The 17,596-nt window shown below is 50.9% G+C and overlaps 1 protein-coding gene across 5 annotated transcripts; it reads right to left on the bottom strand.

The window, feature by feature from the left end:
* Positions 1-202: 202 nt before the first annotated feature.
* LOC108175439 (orphan sodium- and chloride-dependent neurotransmitter transporter NTT5) lies at positions 203-17,545 on the bottom strand. 5 transcript variants are annotated; one of them, XM_051840708.2, is made up of 14 exons: positions 16,791-17,545; positions 16,462-16,586; positions 14,932-15,083; positions 6,279-6,730; positions 5,819-5,976; positions 5,520-5,643; positions 5,185-5,375; positions 4,898-5,008; positions 4,512-4,753; positions 3,129-3,315; positions 2,610-2,811; positions 2,363-2,522; positions 1,152-1,314; positions 204-947 (listed from the first exon to the last, which is right to left on the bottom strand). In XM_051840708.2, the coding sequence occupies exons 4-14, from the start codon at positions 6,700-6,702 to the stop codon at positions 702-704; spliced, it is 2,208 nt and encodes a 735-aa protein (XP_051696668.2). In that variant the 5' UTR covers positions 6,703-6,730; positions 14,932-15,083; positions 16,462-16,586; positions 16,791-17,545; the 3' UTR covers positions 204-701. The 5 variants fall into 5 exon arrangements, with proteins under 5 accessions (XP_051696671.2, XP_051696668.2, XP_051696669.2 ...); XM_051840709.2 differs by lacking the exon at positions 14,932-15,083 and adding an exon at positions 11,717-11,822; XM_051840711.2 differs by lacking the exon at positions 14,932-15,083 and having other exon boundaries at positions 203-947; positions 3,177-3,315.
* Positions 17,546-17,596: the final 51 nt, after the last annotated feature.

Here is a 17,596-nt window from a genome sequence, read left to right as displayed (position 1 = left end):
AGGAGCCAGGAGCTTCTTCCAGGTCTCCCACGCGGGTGCAGGGGCCCAAGGACTTGGGCATGTCCTATTGCAGAGAGCTGGCTCGGAAGAGGAGCAGCCGGAACACAAAGTGAGCACATATGGGATGTCAGCACCGCAGCACAGCGCCGGCCCTGCATCTGCTGGTTTTGGGGAAATCCCCTCCACCTGGCTCAGTCCACTTCCAGGAAGCAGCAGGCCCAGGAACCCCAGATTCCAGCACTTACATTTAATAGAACCAGTGAAGGCTAAACTGGGAGTCGGACACTTTTTTTTAATGACAAAAGTCAGGTTACACCAACCTGGTTTATTTGCCACCACCACTTCTGTGCTGGTATCAGAGGGACCGGACGGAGCACAGACCCGTCTGGGGGAAGGAAGCCTAGGAGAGTGGGATTGCCATCAGCCGGATACTGGGAGCCAGACAACACCATTATTATGGGTCTGAGGAGGAGGACCTTCCTGGTAGTCCCCAATGTAAAAAAAATACAAAGCACTCCGGCCTAGGAGAGCAGAAGGTCTTAGGTTCAGTTGCATCAGCAGCTGTCATTCCCTCTTCTAGTGGCAAGACGCCAGCCAGAGAGCTCTGCTTTGAGAAAGAGCCGAGGTTGTGCCAACTGAACCGAGTCTTTATTGTCAAGAGGAGCTACTCACATGGCAGGAAACTGGGTTTTTTTGGCTGGTTATTTATCCATTTTTTTAGCCTTTGAGATCTGCCTCTCCTTAAGCCGTGAGCCAGGTTTCTGTGAGGACTCTCTGGTTTCAGGCTTGAAGATGATGGTACTGCCACTTTGGGTCTTGGGGACCGGGAAAGCCACCTTCATGAGGATGTACAAGAAGTAGGCAGGGATGGGCAAGATGGTGGTGATGATGAGAACCACGAGCAGCACGTTGGCCCACCGTGGGTAGACCCGGATCACCTCGTCCGACTGTGGAGAAAGAGGACAGGAGATTTAGCATGCCCTGATTATGCGAACTGGAAGGCTGGGGAGGGTGGAGGTGGGAGATGAGCCAGGGCAAGGAATCTAGTATCTGAACCCCCAGGGAGCCAGCGAATAAGGTGACAGAGACCGTGAGGCAAGAGCAGGGTGAAGGGTCAGTTCCCCCCACCCCGGGGTCCTCGGGGGACTCACAGTGCTCGAGTCCCAGGCCACGTAGGTGATGCTTCTCACACAAAGGTGGATCAGCGTGGTCACAAACAGAATCAGCAGCACCACTGGGGACAGGCAGGACCACAGCCAGCGGTACACGGGGGAGAGGGCGTGGCCCAGCATGATGATCACGTCTGCAAGGAACCTGCAGGAAGGGCAGCGGAACCTTGGGAGACCCGTTCAGGACCCCGCCAGCCTGAGGGGACGGGGCCAGCCCAGGCCAGTGGAGGAGGGGGCCTTCAGCATTTCCGGAAGCTCTGCTCACCTCCACAGCCCCTCCACATCCACTCTTACTGCTTCTACTTTGTCCCCTTTCAATTTTGTCTCTGCCTCAGTCCCAGGATTGTTAGAGAAACACTTCCACCCCTTGCCCAGGGTCAAGGCCAAGTTCCTGAACTGCTTGTTTGCAGCCCATGCGCGCAGCCCTCTCTGATGCACCTTCGGAACCCACCACAAGTCCTCTGTCTGCAGTGCGCTGCTCCACTTTTCTCCCTCGCCTGACTTCCCCCTGCGCAGACTCTGCAGACACCCCGTCGTCTAAGACCCCTTGCCTAGCACTTAGTCCTTCTCTAAGTGACCACCTGTGTGCTGGAGGCCTCCAGCCTCTGCCACAGACCGGGCATCCTGCCTGGGGATGTGCTTACACCTGCTTCTGTGTTTGGACTCTGTACCCTGAGAGAACTCCAGGTGACATCCCAGAGTCCCTGGTACTCACCCTAAGACCCGCCTGGCACACAGGCAGCCCTAAGAAATAGGTGAGAATGAGTGAGTGCATGCGTGAGCGAACAGGCCAAGACCAGCACAGCCTGGGAGTGCCACCACCCTCGATCCTCAAGTGGGGCACCAATCACCTGAGGTCTTATTAAGATGCTGAAATCTGAAGGCCTGGGGTGGAGCCCGAGGGTCTGCTTTTCTAATAAGCTGCAGATGATGCCAGGGCTGCTGGCCCAGAAACCACATTTGAGAAGCAAGCGGTCCACGTCTCAGACGTCCACACTCCCCTGGAGAAGAGCAGGGCTCAGAGCCCCTTGGACTTGAGGTGGACTTCTCACTGTCTTCCCTTTCTCCCTCCCACCCTGCTGGGGCTCGCGCTGAGTCCTGGGAGAGTAGTCAGAGCAAGGAAGGGACCAGCGCCCCCTAGGGACCCACACTCTATGGGTGCAACGCAGGAGCCTTTGGGCTTGGGACATCACCTCCTGGCCCCATAGATCCAGGCCATGGCCACGTTCTCCACGATGACAATGAAGAAGAGGGGCAGAGAGGCCCAGTAGTCATCCAGCAGGTTCACGAGGTAGCTGCCCGAAGGCCTCGCAAAGATGAGGCTGCCCAGGAACATCGACAGACAGACGCCCACTGGAGGGACACAGCAGGGTGGGTCGAGGTCAGAACTCGGGCCAGGCTGCGTGAGGACCCAGCCGGGTTAGGGTGTGGGCCGAGCACCTGTGAGCAGGTTGGTGTGCCTCCTGAGGGCAGAGAAGGTGTCCTGCAGGGGGGTGATGATGCCCTGCATGATCCCTATCATGGTGCTGAGCCCCAGGTTTGCCAGCATCAGGAAGATGATGATGGACCAGAAGGTGGGTCCAGAAAACACGGAGATGAGGTCAGTGAACGCCACGAAGGCCACGCCGGGCCCCCCCATAACCTGTGAACGAGAGAGAGCATGGTGGGACTCTGAGCTCCGAATGAGCCCCACGTTGCTCCCTCCCTGGCCTGGGAATGGCCCCGGAGCAGGGGCACGTCTTCCTACAGCAGTTGGGTCTAGCCTCCGTCACCTGAGCGCTCGGTGCGGGGCGGCCACAGCGCCTCACTGTGAGAGCACGTGCGCCTCCAGCACGGCTGCCAAGGTGCTACGAGGACTGCTTGCCTGGGCTCTACAGACAGCTGAGGGAGACAGCTGACGCTTCTGGCACACTGTGGGCTGAAGGGAACTCAAGGGCCCCGTCTCCAACCCTTACCCACCTCAGTCAATTGCCTAGTTAAGTTGCAAGTAGTCAAATGTTGTAGGACCTTATTTTTGATTTCCGTGGGGAGGCCCTGGATCCACTTCACGTAGATGGCGCTGGGATCCTGATACAGGCTATCTGGGGGCAGGGCCTCGGGAGGCAGGACCCCAGTAGCTACCAGCTTCACCACTGTGTCAGCATTCCTGGGGACAGGAGCAGAATCAGGTAAACCACTTGGTGTCTTAGGAGAACTTTGCCTTCCTCATGCTCGACCTGAGGGGGGGAGTTACCAGCCCCGTGGTTTTGATCTGGTTTAGGTGGAGCCCAAGCTGACACCCAGGCCTCCAGGATCCGAGAGTAAACTGTCTGCCACCTACTTTTTTTTTTTTAGACAGGCAGAGTGGACAGTGAGAGAGACAGAGAGAAAGGTCTTCCTTTGCCGTTGGTTCACCCTCCAATGGCCGCTGCGGCCGGCGCACCGCGCTGATCCGATGGCAGGAGCCAGGTGCTTCTCCTGGTCTCCCATGCGGGTGCAGGGCCCAAGCACTTGGGCCATCCTCCACTGCCCTCCCTGGCCACAGCAGAGAGCTGGCCTGGAAGAGGGGCAACCGGGACAGAATCCGGCGCCCCGACCGGGACTAGAACCCGGGGTGCCGGTGCCGCAAGGTGGAGGATTAGCCTAGTGAGCCGCGGCGCCGGCCATAAGTTTTTTATGATGGGAAACATCGGAGAGAATCCCAGTCGTGGGTATCTGTCAGGTTTGATTTCCTCCAGTTTCCTCTGTGAGGAAGCCGTCTCAGGCAGTCCAGGCAGTGAGCGCCTCTGAGTTTGTTATTATCTATTTAGTATCTGCTTCCTCACGACTGTGATTTTCCTAAGGGATGGTGGTCCAATGTGCCATTTTTCCAAAACTCAAAACAGGGGTTGGTAGAGAGGAGATGTTTTATAAGTATCTGATGACTACTTTTTAAAATGAATGCCAAAGGAGAAGAAAATGAGAAACAAATAGGCCATGAAGGCTCTGGTGGTATGGGTCTGTTCTGGTCTAACAGTTTAGCTGAAGGTATTCCACAGCTTTTCTATGGCTGTCCCCACATGAGAAGGGGGTGAACACACTTTTGGAGCCTCTGAGTCTGGGACTTCCCTAGTTTATGAAGGTGGCTGTGAAGGCACTGCAGAGATCAGGTGTTCCCAAGGTGCAGGAGGCGCCATTCTGAGGGCTGTGTATTGACTGAGCCAGCATCCCTGAGGAATGGGCTGAGACTGGAGTTCTGAGGGCTGTGTATTGACTGAGCCAGCATCCCTGAGACTGGGGCTCTGGGGCCGTCTCTGAGACTTTGCTTGTGATGGTTCTCTAAAAGGTCTCTGTGGCGATTTCCAAGTGAAAGACGGCACTCACTTCAGGTAACATTTCTTGGTGTCCACTGTGGCCAAGTGGCCCATGATGGCAAATACAACCAGAGTGGCAGTCATCGAGGCGGCCAGGTTGAGAAGGGCCACAGCAAAAGCATCCGTGACACAGTTGTTGGACCGAGGGATGTATGAGCTGATCGCGGTGAAGCTGCCAAAGCCAGGGCCTGTGGACAAGAACAGCTGGTTCCCTGTGCGGCGCCACACTTCCATGGAGTACAGGGCTGTTGCCTGGAAGGGAAAAGTGCCAGGCAAATGGGGCATAAAGGGAGGAGCGGCAAGCCCTGCTGGGGATGGCAGCGAAGACAGTGCGGGAGGGAGCAGGCAGACTACCTTCACACTGCGACACCCGTTTAAAGGACAAGCACTCCTCACCTTGGTCGCCAGCAAACTCTTGAGACCAAAGTAGGCGCCTTCCAGCAGCAGACTCCGGATAAGGAGGCAGAAGAGGATGATATAGGGGAGAAGCACTGAGACATACAGCATCTGCGGGGAAAGCGTGGTTCAGAAACAGTTCGGCGAGGGCAGAAGCTGGGGACAGGAACGTCGAAGGCTATGGGTGACAGAGGTCGGACTGCAAGGAACCCGACACGCATCAGTTAGCAGGGTACTAGGGCTCTGGACGGAAGACAGGCCATCAGATGAGTGAGGCAGCAGCTTACCTTCCCCGTTGATCTGAGCCCTTTGATCATGGAGATGCAGATAATTGACCAGGTCGCAAAGAGAGACAGGCTGAGATGCAAGACTGGCAGCCCACCCAACTCAATTTCATCTGCAGCCTTCAACATCTTCCGGTACCAGAAGTAAGTAGTGGAGGAGGTCCGCGTGCACTCAGGATCTGGGGTGAACCGGCCTTGGAGGAAACGGCAGACCAGGCCCCCCTTCTTCCACCCCGCGTCCCCATCTTACTGTCCATCCCACCTCTCTAAATAACCCTGTTCCTCTCTCACTCCTCTCCTTCATCTCCCACTTCCCGCCTTCTTCCTTCCCTTCTCACCCAGAGCACTGGAGTTCATTGTGGGGCACAATGCCCAAGGCAGTGGGGACTGGAAAGACTGAATCAGGTAGAAGAGACTCCAGGCCATGAGCACACTGTTGTACGACGCCACGATGACGCACACCTAGAGGTCGTCAAGAATTCTGGAGGCAGGCGAAAGCGGGCCAGCAGAGCGGTGGGTGTTGGCTTGAGGACTGGGGAACCGACTCCCGGAAGAGAACCCCTGGATCCACTCTGGGTCGGGGCTGTGCATGGGAGTGGGGTGTGAAGGACGGGCGTGGGAAGCCCGCACTCCTCACCGTGAAGCTGGCATAGCCCACACCACCGATCCAGGGGCTGATGACCTTCCACACGCCGATGCTGCCCTGACGCAGCCTCTGGCCGGCTGCCATCTCCAGGAAGAGCAGAGGCACCCCGACCAGGAACAGCATGAGGATGTAGATGATGAGGAAGCTGCCTGTGAGGGGACGTGGGAAGGCTCTGGGAACCTCGGGCTCAGGACCCGGGGAAGCAGATTTCCTCCTCACGGTCCCAGGTATCTACGCCCCCGCACCCCAACTCCTGGAAGACCCAGATACCTACTTTCTACTCCCCTGGCCTCTAGCCCTGCCCCTGCATGAGACTAGGTGTTCAGACACCCTGCCCCACCCCCCTCCCTGTGTATCTAAGAGGCCCTAGAGCATCCAGGAGAGGCCTCGGGCTCCTCACTGCCCCCCCACCCCCCCCCATGGACCCATGAGTCTCGGCGCCCAGGCTCACCACCTCCGTTGTGGAAACACAGATAAGGAAAGCGCCAGATGGTGCCCAGGCCCACAGAGAAGCCCACCTGGGCCAAGAGGTACTCCATCTTATTGGCCCAGGACGGTCGCTCTACGGGGGCGTCCTCCTTGGACTCGGCCTTTTCCGCAGACTCCAGCACTTCTTCACTGTCTTGCTCAGACCAGACGTAGGAGGACAGGGTGTCCATGTCCTGTGTGTCCTCCTCCACATCCTCAGGGCGAAGCAGCTTCGCCCTCACGGGCAGGGGAGGCGAGTTGGCAGCGGACAGGGACTTGGACTGTGAGTGGACGAGCCTCTGGGGCCCCGCATCCCGGGCCTCCACGCCTTCGCCAGCTACCTCGTCACTCTGGCTGGATGGCAGCCCACCACTCTCTGGGAGCGGGGCCTCATTCTTTGCTGACATCAAGGATTGCAGACTTCAGGTGTACAAGCTGAGGAGAGACATTGCCAATCGCACACAAACTCCTGAGGCCTCGCCAACCCAAGGATGTGTGGATGAGGCAGTGGGGTCCCCCCCCAGGGAAAAACACGCCTGCCTCTAGAAGATAAGCATTTAAAAGCAACACCATTTAAGATGATACCACAGGATGCAAAACACCTGGGAATAATTTTTAATAAAAGATGATCAAGACCTTTATACACAGACTATAAAAAAATTAAACCACAGCCAGTGCCGTGGCTACTAGGCTAATCCTCTGCCTGCAGCGCTGGCACACTGGGTTCTAGTCCTGGTTGGGGTGCTGGTTCTGTCCCGGTTGCTCCTCTTCCAGTCCAGCTCTCTGCTGTGGCCCGGAAGTGCAGTGGAGGATGGCCCAAGTGCTTGGGCCCTGCACCCCATGGGAGACCAGGAGAAGCACCTGGCTCCTGCCATCGGATCAGCGCAGCATGCCGTGGCAGCCATTGGAGGGTGAACCAATGGAAGGGAAGAAGACCTTTCTCTCTGTCTCTCTCACTGTCTAACTCTGCCTGTCAAAAAAAAAAAAAAAAAATCACAGCAGAGGTTCTGTGGAAATGGACTCTAAAATTTGCATACAAAACAAAAGGCCTGGAATGGTTACTTCAGTCTTGATGGAGAAGAAAAAAATGTAAAGACTGAGTATAAAGTTACAGTAATTAAGCAAGCACAGCACCGGCACAAGGATCTATAAGGCACAAAGAAATCAACGGAACGAAATTCACAGATCAGTACGGTAGCAGTGCTCACTGTGGCCATGTAAGCTCACGTTAAGGAATATCAGCAACTGTGTCCCTTAGTCACACTAGCTGTGTACAAGCGCTCAGAGGCACACGGTGGCCACACTGGAAGGGCAGATGCAGAGCACTTCCACCATCACAAAGAATTCTGCTGCACACCTCTGGGAGAGTGAAAACATGCACAAATATGAATCGATGTACAACAAATACGGCACTGCGGAGCTATAGAGGAAGGAAGTTCTTTCCAATAACTGGCCAGTTGCCATGACAACTGGGTATCGCTATAGAAATAAATGAAATCTGACCTCCTCAGCTTCACATATCAAAAACCTATTAAGCAGAGCAAATGAAACAATCAAATTTTTTAAACCAAAAACCCACGACAGTATTTTCATGGCTTGAAGTAGGAAAAGATTTCTAAAACAGAATATAAAAAACACCAATGATAAGGGAAAAGTTTGACAAATTGGCCAAAATTAAAAATAGGAATCTGTGTCAATAAAAATTACCTTAACTGGGGGCTTGGCATCGTGGCATAGCAGGCTATGCCGCAGCCAACTATGCTGGCATCCCATATGGGCACCGATCTTCCAATCCTGCTCCCGCTAATGCGCCTGGGAAAAGCAGTGCAAGATGATCCAAGTGTCTGGGCCCCTGTCACCCACGTGGGAGACCTGGTTGAAACTCCTGGCTCAGGCCTGGCCCAGCCCTGATCATTGTGGCCATTTGGGGAGTGAACTAGCAGATGGAAGATTCTCTCTCGCTCTCTCTCTTCCTTTCTCTAATCTTTCAATTAAAAAAAAGTTGCCTTAATATGGGGCTGGTGCTGTGATATAGCAAGTAAAGCCACCACCTGCAGTGCTGGCATCCCATATGGACGCCTGTTCGAGTCCTGGCTGCTCCACTTCCCATTAAGCTCTCTGCTATGGCCTATGAAAGCAGTAGAAGATGGCCCAAGTCCTTGGGCCCCTGCCCCGATGTGGGAGACTCAGAAGAAGCTCCTGGCTCCTGGCTTCGGATCACACAGCTCCAGCCATCGCAGCCAATTGGGGAGTGAACCAGCAGATGGAAGATCGATCGATCTCTCTCTCTCTGCCTCTCCTACTCTCTCTGTGTAACTCTGACTTTCAAACAAATAAATAAATCTTAAAAAAATTTTTTTAAAAAGTTGCCTTAAGAGAGTGACAAGACATAAAATAGTGTAAAATATTTGCAACATGCATGGTAGACAGAACAATACCCGTCACATGGGAGACCTGGATGGAGTTCCAGGCGCCTGACTTCCGCCTAGACCAGCACTGACCCTGCATTTGGTAGTGAACCAACAGCTGGAAGATAGCTCTCCCTGTGTGAGTTTCTCCCAGTCTCTCTGTAACTCTTCCAAAGAAAGAAAATAAATCTCTCCCCCAAAAAAGGATCAATACACCAAGAAATAACAACCCTGAAGGCCTATGCGTATAATAACAGAGTTCCAAACATATGAAGTAGAAACTGATAGAACTGATAGGAGAAATAAAGAATCTACAAATATGCTTTAAAATTTCAACAATAACACTGATAATAGCAAATGTTGGCAAAATACAGAGCAACTGGACCTGTTGTACAGTACAAAATTGTACAGCCATTGGAAAACAGTCTGAAAATTTCTTAAATAATAAAAATGCCCCATATAGCCTAACAATATGGCTGCTAGGTATTTATCCAGGAGATTTTGTTCACAAAAACCTGTATATGAGTTTATTTTTATTTATTTTATTTTTTAATTTATTTTTGACAGGCAGAGTGGACAGTGAGAGAGAGAGACAGAGAGAAAGGTCTTCCTTTGCTGTTGGTTCACCCTCCAATGGCTGCCACGGCCGGTGTGCTGCGATGATCCAAAGGCAGGAAGCCAGGTGCTTCTCCTGGTCTCCCATGGGGTGCAGGGCCCAAGCACTTGGGCCATCCTCCACTGCACTCCCGGGCCACAGCAGAGAGCTGGCCTGGAAGAGGGGCAACCGGGACAGAATCCGGCGCCCCGACCGGGACTAGAACCCGGTGTGCCGGCGCCACTAGGCGGAGGATTAGCCTGTTGAGCTGCGGCGCCGGCCAAAAACCTGTATATGAGTTTATTCACAATTACCATAACTGGAAAAAATCTAAGAGTTCTTAAGCTGGTGAATAGTGAAAGTGTGCTTCATCTATGGAATGCAATGTTACTCATTAATAAAAAGGAACAAAAACTATCGATACTTTTTTTTTTTCAGGCAGAGTTAGACAGTGAGAGAGAGAGACAGAGAAAAGGTCTTCCTTTTTCCGTTGGTTCACCCCCCAAATGGCTGCTACGGCTGGCGCCCTGCGCCAATCTGAAGCCAGAGCCAGGTGCTTCCTCTTGGTCTCCCATGGGGTGCAGGACCCAAGCACTTGGGCCATCCTCCACTGCACTCCCGGACCACAGCAGAGAGGTGGACTGGAAGAGGAGCAACCAGGAGAGAATCCAGCACCCCAACGGGGTTCTAGTCCCGGGGTGCCAGTGCCGTAGGCAGAGGATTAGCCAAGTGAGCCACGGTGCCAGCCAACTATTGATACATTTAACAATGACGCAAATTGAAAGAAGTCAGACTCAAAAGGCTATATATAGCATGATTACATTTACATGACATCCTGAAAAAGAACTACAATGATGGAGGATCAGACACAAGGATGCGGTTGGTTTGACCACGAAGCGGCAAGACAAGGGAGTGCTTTGGGTGATGGAGCTGTTCTGTACCTTAATTAGCATGTCTTGACTCTATTTGTATTTGTCAAAACTCATAGAATTATGCACAAAGAATCAATGTCATTGTATGTAATTTAGGTTTTAAAAATGAATGCTAAACCTACTTTCTGAGAAAGAGAGAGATATCTTCCATCTGCTGGCTCACTTCCCCCCAGTGGCAGCAATAGCCAGGGCTGGGCCGGGCTGAAGCCAGACGCCAAGAACTCTAACCAGGTCTTGCACACGGGTGGCAGGAACTCGGGTACGTGAGCCGTCATCTGCCGTTTCCCAAGAGCATTAGCTGGGAGCCTGATCGGGAGCAGTGCAGTGGAGACTGGAACTGGCACTCCCGGTCCCGGCAGCTCAGCCTGCTGCACCGCCACGCCTGCCCCGTGAGCACATTTTGAAGAACGAGATATCAAGACACATAAAGTTCCACTGACTAAATGATGAGGCACATGGGCAAGGACAGACAATGAAACAGAATGAAGTGCCAAGAGACAGGTGCACACACACACAGAACTTCAATGATGCTGATATAGTTATTTACTTATATATCTTAAAAGTACGTTTGGTTTTATGCTTCATACCTTATATAAAAAACCTCAAGACTGATTAAGGGATTAAATATTAAAAAATTTAAATGTTGCAGACAGTATATAGAAGAATAACCTTCAAGGAGATATGGATCTCAATCTCTCTCTCTTTTTTTTTTTTTTTTTTTTTTTTTTTTTTTGACAGGCAGAGTGGATAGTAAGAGAGAGAGAGAAAGGTCTTCCTTTTTGCCGTTGGTTCACCCTCCAATGGCCGCCACGGCTGGCGCGCTGCAGCCGGCACACCGCACTGATCCGATGGCAGGAGCCAGGTGCTTCTCCTGGTCTCCCATGGGGTGCAGGGCCCAAGCACTTGGGCCATCCTCCACTGCACTCCCTGGACACAGCAGAGAGCTGGCCTGGAAGAGGGGCAACTGGGACAGAATCCGGCGCCCCGACCGGGACCAGAACCCAGTGTGCCGGCACCGCAAGGCGGAGGATTAGCCTAGTGAGCCGCAGCGCCGGCGGGATCTCAATCTCAATCTTGCTATCAGGAGAGAGATCTCCAAAAGCAGGCAAAGCCATTATAGCAATATATATAGAAGTGATGCCCTTAAAAGGACAGCCACGACCTCTGGAGAGGCAGGAAGTAATAGCGGCAGAGGTGCACACAGGGAGACCTGTGAGAGCTACTACGTGCTAAGCCTTGACCACGGTGGTGGTGACAGCGACGTCTGAATTGTCTGTGGGTCAGACAGGCCCCAGGGAAGGTAGCCTGACTTCCATGCATTAGCAGACACAGCGGTTTCTGAAATCAGAAGGGCCTAGATTAGGCTCAGCTCTCCCATGTCAGAGAACTGTGGGTGCTATCAGGGAGAACGTACACATTATCCTCTGAGGTCTCCCCGTTCAGACACCTCCTGCCATTGGCACACTCGAGACCAGGCTGTGCTTACCAGAGAAGCAGCGACCACCGAGAGACGGACTGTAGTCACGCCCACAGTAAGGCTGGAGATGATTATCCCCTGCTTTCTTATGTATTTCCTCCCATGGAGACTTGGGCTGGCAAAAGGGAGGGATCTTACATTAGAGGAGCTGGGATTAGAAACACAGACTGGGAAAGAGGGAATGAGTCAAAGGGGAAGGAATGAGGCGAGACGAGTCCTCGCTTTCTCCACTTCGAGCTCCTCGAGTCGCCACGTCCAGGAACGGGAGTGAGGAAGCTTTGACTCGGATGAGGCTGAGGGTTTAAAATGGATGTCACGTTGGAGTTTCCGTGAATGGAAAGGAGCAGGAATTAAGGGATCAGGAATCCAGCAAAAAGAAAGAGGTTTTTTTTTAGAGAAAAATAAAACTGTTCCATGTTTATGCCCTACCACTTCAGACTATTAAAAATGTTGTTTTTCAATCAAGGGGAAAACAACACATGAAGTAGACATTTCTCATGTACAAGTTGAAAACTGCCTTAAATCTTTAAAGTACCATTTGGGGGTTATTGCTTTCATAACAAATATTTGATGCCTCTTGGGCTTGGGAAAGCATATATGAAACTGTTCCAGGTGTTATGGATACAGCAGTGAACAAAGAAAAATCCTGCTTATTGATGGCTACCTTCCCTTAAAATATATATTCTAGTAACTTACAGCATCTTACATAGTGGGGAATATTTGAGTGTGTAATATCTGTATAAAATCTGAATAAATGGGGCTGGCGCTGTAGTGTGATGGTTAAGCCGCTGCCTGCGGTGCTGGCATCCCATATGGGCACCAGTTCTAGTCCCGGCTGCTCTTCCAATCCAGCTCTCTGCTTTGGCCTGGGAAAGCAGTGGAAGATGGCCCAAGTGTCTGGGCCCCTGCACCCATGTTCATGAACCAGAGGAAGCTCCTGGCTGCGGATGGGCCCAGCTCTGCCTGTTGTGGCCATCTGAGGAGTGAACCAGCAGATGGAAGACCTCTCTCTCTGTCTCTCACTCTTTCTGTTTGGAAATCTCTCAAATACATTAATAAATAAAATCTTTAAAAAAATTTTAAAAGATCTGGATAAATGTGTAGATTTAGAAAAAGATAATAAAATCTCAACACACTAACGTTTACTATATCTAATAGGTCTTAGGGTGATTCTAATGCACAAATTTACTTTTCCAGCAAATCCGTGGAACTGCTTCCACACCCCCGTCTGATAGACAAGGAAACTAAGGCTAAGGAAATCCAGTGACTTGCTGAGGGCCTCAGAACTACCCAAGGATTCGATATATTCAAACTCAGATTTTTCTGTCTCCTCCCAACAGGGAGCAAATCCCCTCAGGTCAGAGATGACAACCACAGTCCCTCAGTGGGCGGGTCTGAGGTTACTCTTGCTGCCCGACAGACCCCTAAATCAGCAAGAGGATATAAGGGCATTTCCATCTTCAATTCCTACAATCCTACCACGTTAGACTATTTTTTTTTTCTTTTTTTGACAGGCAGAGTGGATAGTGAGAGAGAGAGACAGAGAGAAAGGTCTTCCTTTGCCGTTGGTTCACCCTCCAATGGCCGCCGCAGCCGGCGCGCTGTGGCCAGTGCACCGCACTGATCCGATGGCAGGAGCCAGGTGCTTCTCCTGGTCTCCCATGGGGTGCAGGGCCCAAGTACTTGGGCCATCCTCCACTGCCCTCCCGGGCCACAGCAGAGAGCTGGCCTGGAAGAGGGGCAACTGGGACAGAATCCGGCGCCCCAACCGGGACTAGAACCCGGTGTGCCGGCCCCGCTAGGCGGAGGATTAGCCTAGAGAGCCACGGCGTCGGCCCCATGTTAGACTTAACCTACATTTGCCTGTCTGGGCTCTAGGCTCACCAGCGTTAAAACTCTACCTCAACTCTTTATAGAAACGTGGATGGACAACCAGGTTTGGGGAAGAAAAAACTGTTAAAGACAATTGAGTTCAGTCTTGGAAATGGTGAGGGTGAGGGCTTATGGGTATCAACTTCTATCAAGTGCTAAGACCATACATTAGAGGAAAAAAGATATAAGTGTAAAATCCAGGAGGCTAAGTATAATCCTTACGGTACAAACTCAAATATTTAAAAAATGGGTGAATTTATGATGTACTTTACCTTAGGGGGAAATGATTACTTAGCCTTATTTATTGAAAAGGCTCAGAAACAATGACTAATGGCATAACAATGAATGTAGCTAGCATACAATTGTGATCTTCAACTATCATTTTCCACTAAAAGACCAGATATCTTTGGAGAAATAGCTCATTTCCATCTTTGGGTATGAAATGTACAAGTTAATCCTGGAGCACACAGTCATATCAGAAAGCAAGAAAAGGCCACTGGAATCTTATCACAAGGACTCAGGCGTCAGAGAGACACTAGAGGTCAAAGGTGAGATTATTTGAGTATCAATAAGAATAGCTATAATGGACCAAAACACATGAAATATATTTAAATCTATGAATTCATAAAAATCCTAAAGGAGAAAAATCTCAATGGTCACATCTGAATATTAGGCAACAAACTCATTTATCTGAACTGGTGACTAAAAGGAAAGAATCAACATCAAATCTGCCTTTCCTGCGCAGAGTGTGCCAGGATGAGAAGTGTCTGGAAGTATTCCAGCTAACAGAGAAACAAGGACTGATAAACCTAGAGTACCACCGTTTTGTGACCTCTCATGCACATGTGGGTGTGGACGATGCTCACCCGTGGCTGCTACCATCACAAGTAGACAGCCAAACATTGCCTGCCTCCCAACACAGGTACAAAACACACTCAGGAAGTGTTCTTGTCAGAGCATGAGACCGAAACTGATCAACTTCTCACTTTAATGAACAATTTGGAAGAAATATAGGGGACAGAATAATATGCTAAATGACACCACAGGAAGTGATCAGCAAAATCTAGGTAGTTGGAAATTTTACAGGACAACATAGTTTTATCAACAAATACATTGCAAGTGGGGGGGGGGTGAGATGTAGCAATGAATTGCAACATATGAATTTTATTTGGATGCTGATTTCAAACTTTTTAAAAATTTTTTTGAAATTGATTTATTTGACAGATAGTTAGACAGTAAGGGAGAGACAGAGAGGATACTTTTTTTTTTTTTTAATGAGACATTTGGGGCAGATGTTGCGGTACAGTGGGTTAAGCTACCACTTGGGATGCCCATATCCCATATCAGAGTGCCTGGCGTGAAGTTCTGCCTCCACTTCCAATCTAGCTTCCTGGGAAGCAGATGATGGCCCAAGTGCTTGGGACACTGCCACCCACGCAGGAGACCCAGATGGAGTTCCCGGCGCCTAGCCTCAGCCTAGTTCAACCCTGGCTGTTGCAGCTATCTGGGGAGTGAAGCAGTGGATGGAAGATTATTCAGCAACAAAAAGAAATGCAGTAGTGCTTCACCCTATGACATGAATGAATTTCAAAAACATTAACCTAAACCAAAGAAGCTGGCCATATAGAGCTACATATTGTATTGTATCTATTTGTATGAAATGTCCAAAATAGACAAATGCATATAGAGATAGAAAGTATATCAGTGATTGCCTAAAGTTGGAGGTGGTGGTGGTGGTGGCTGGGAAAGTGGGAGGTGGTGGCTAAGGGTGAGGGGTTTCTTTTTAGGGTAATAAAATGTAATAAAATTGACTGTAGGGAAGAACGCACAATTCTGTGGATATACTAAATGCTGTTGAAATATATCCTTAAATTGGGCAAATTTTATGCTATGTGAATTACATGTCAATAAAGCTGTTTTAAAAAGATAAAGCTACCAGGAAAAATATATGGGGGCAGGCACTGTGGTGTAGTAGGCAAAGCTGCTGCCTGCAGTACTGGCATCCCATATGGGCGCCGGTTCAAGTCCTGACTGTTCCACTTCCGATCCAGCTCTCTGCTATGGCCTGGGAAAGCAGTGGAGCGTATCCCAAGTCCTTGGGCCCCTGCACCCGCGTGGGAGACCTGGAGGAGGCTCCTAGCTCCTGGCTTCGGATTGGCCCATCTCCGGCCAATTGGAGAGTGAACCAGCGAATGGAAGACCTCTCTCTCTCTCTCTCTCTCTCCCTCTGTCTCTCCTTCTCTGTGTGTGTAACTCTTTCAAAGTGAATAAATAAATCTTAAAAAAAAATGAGACAACCAGGAAACCTGAATACTGAGTGGATATTTGATGACATTAGATAATTACTGCTATTTGTTCTAGTTTGATAGTAGCTTTGTAGCTGTTTTTAAAGAGATTATCTTTTTTGGAGATATGTGCTGACATATCTCAGATTAAATGATAAATTTGGGATTAGCTTCTAAATAAGTGGGAGGAGGAAAGATGAAAACAGATTGATCATGACATTGGTCATTACTGAAGGGGGGTGATGAGTATATAGTAATTAGTGTGTTACTCTTTTGTATAAATTTTAAATTTTCCAAAATAAAAGATCTAGAAGACAGGACAGCGCTCTTTGTCAGGCGGTACCCCTGCCTCACTGTATGAACCACTCTTCCTCCCAGGTCTGCTCAGGGATCTGGGGGCGACAACAGCTCTACCTCACACCATTCTTGTGAGGAATAGGGTAAAGAAGCCCCACCAAGGAACTGGGCTCCATTCTGTTTAACAAGGCCAGCGAGTCCCAGCAGCAGGGAGAAAAAGGCTCGGATCACACAGGCTGGTGCAGGAAGCCCGACTGCGGACAGCGCAAGGACCTTCAGCGTAATCGGAGAAATACTTACACAGGGAGTCCGTCTTCCTACTGCTCCATAAGGGCCTCCCACCGCAGCAGTGGGGGATGTTCCCGATTCAAACAACCTTGCGGTTAGGAGCCGAAGGACGTTCGACCGGCGGCCTGGGAGGAAAGCTGAGAGGGACACGCCAAGGTCTTCATCCCGCCTCCGTAAGTTTACCTGGTAACCCCCCATGTTTCGATCCCCTCCCCAGTTCCACCCCCAAAGCTGGAACTGGTGGGAGGGAAGAGGGCAGAGAGGATGAGCCCTTGGGTTCCCCAAAGTAAAGAGGCTGGGCACCCAGACCATTTGATCACGTCTCTCCGTCCCCACCTTACCCGACTCACAGGCACCAGTCTTCGAGCCGGCCGAGCGTTTGGATTCGGGTGAGAGGAGCGAGGGGGCGGGGCCGCAAGCGTGCAGGAACCAATGGGTGGCGATCTGGGGGTTCACGCCTCCTCCAGCCCGCCTATCCTCAAGCTTGGAGAATCGTGGTTTCAGAGGCCGAGACTGCGGACAGCCGGCTGTTTGCATTTATTAGCCCGCCTCATGTCCCCCTCACCAGCGGTTGGGGGATGTCTTCCTTCCTCAACACAGAACTCACTCATGGGTCCTAAGCAGTCCAAAATCCCATTACCTCTGAGCGTCCCTATCTCCTGAATCTGGCAATCTCAACCACCTCCACTGCAGCCCCTACCCTCAACCATTAGCTGACTGGCCCCGACCTCCTCTGGGAAAGCACTGTGGCTTATTTATGGAGTCACCCCTAACACAAGTTCCAAGAAATCCGCATCATTGTCTGCACCAAGTAGTCTGCTTAGTCCTATGTAAGGCCAATGATGTTTCTTACTAAGCAGCTGTGGGCCCCCTGGTGGCTTGAGCCATATAACTTGGTAGTTCCCCAAACTGGCTGTGCACTGATCTACAAATACCCTTGTCCACAATGCAGTGTTTGAACCACTGGTGCAACCTCTTTTTTAAATTTTTGATACCTTTTAGATCTCTGGTGGGATTGGCGTGCCTCAGTGGAAAGCACATTAGACCCTTTCCAGCTGTGTTGGAGCCACCAGTTTCTAGGCTTCCCTGGTCTGAGTCAGTCCTGGGGCGAGCTGATGCGAGTGATCTAGCGTTTGAACTTGCCGCA

The sequence above is a fragment of the Oryctolagus cuniculus genome, chromosome 18 (genome assembly GCF_964237555.1).
Source record: "Oryctolagus cuniculus chromosome 18, mOryCun1.1, whole genome shotgun sequence".
Classification (NCBI taxonomy): domain Eukaryota; kingdom Metazoa; phylum Chordata; class Mammalia; order Lagomorpha; family Leporidae; genus Oryctolagus; species Oryctolagus cuniculus.
The sequence above is the reverse complement of the archived record's forward strand: the minus strand, read 5'-3'. Positions and strand labels throughout refer to the sequence as shown.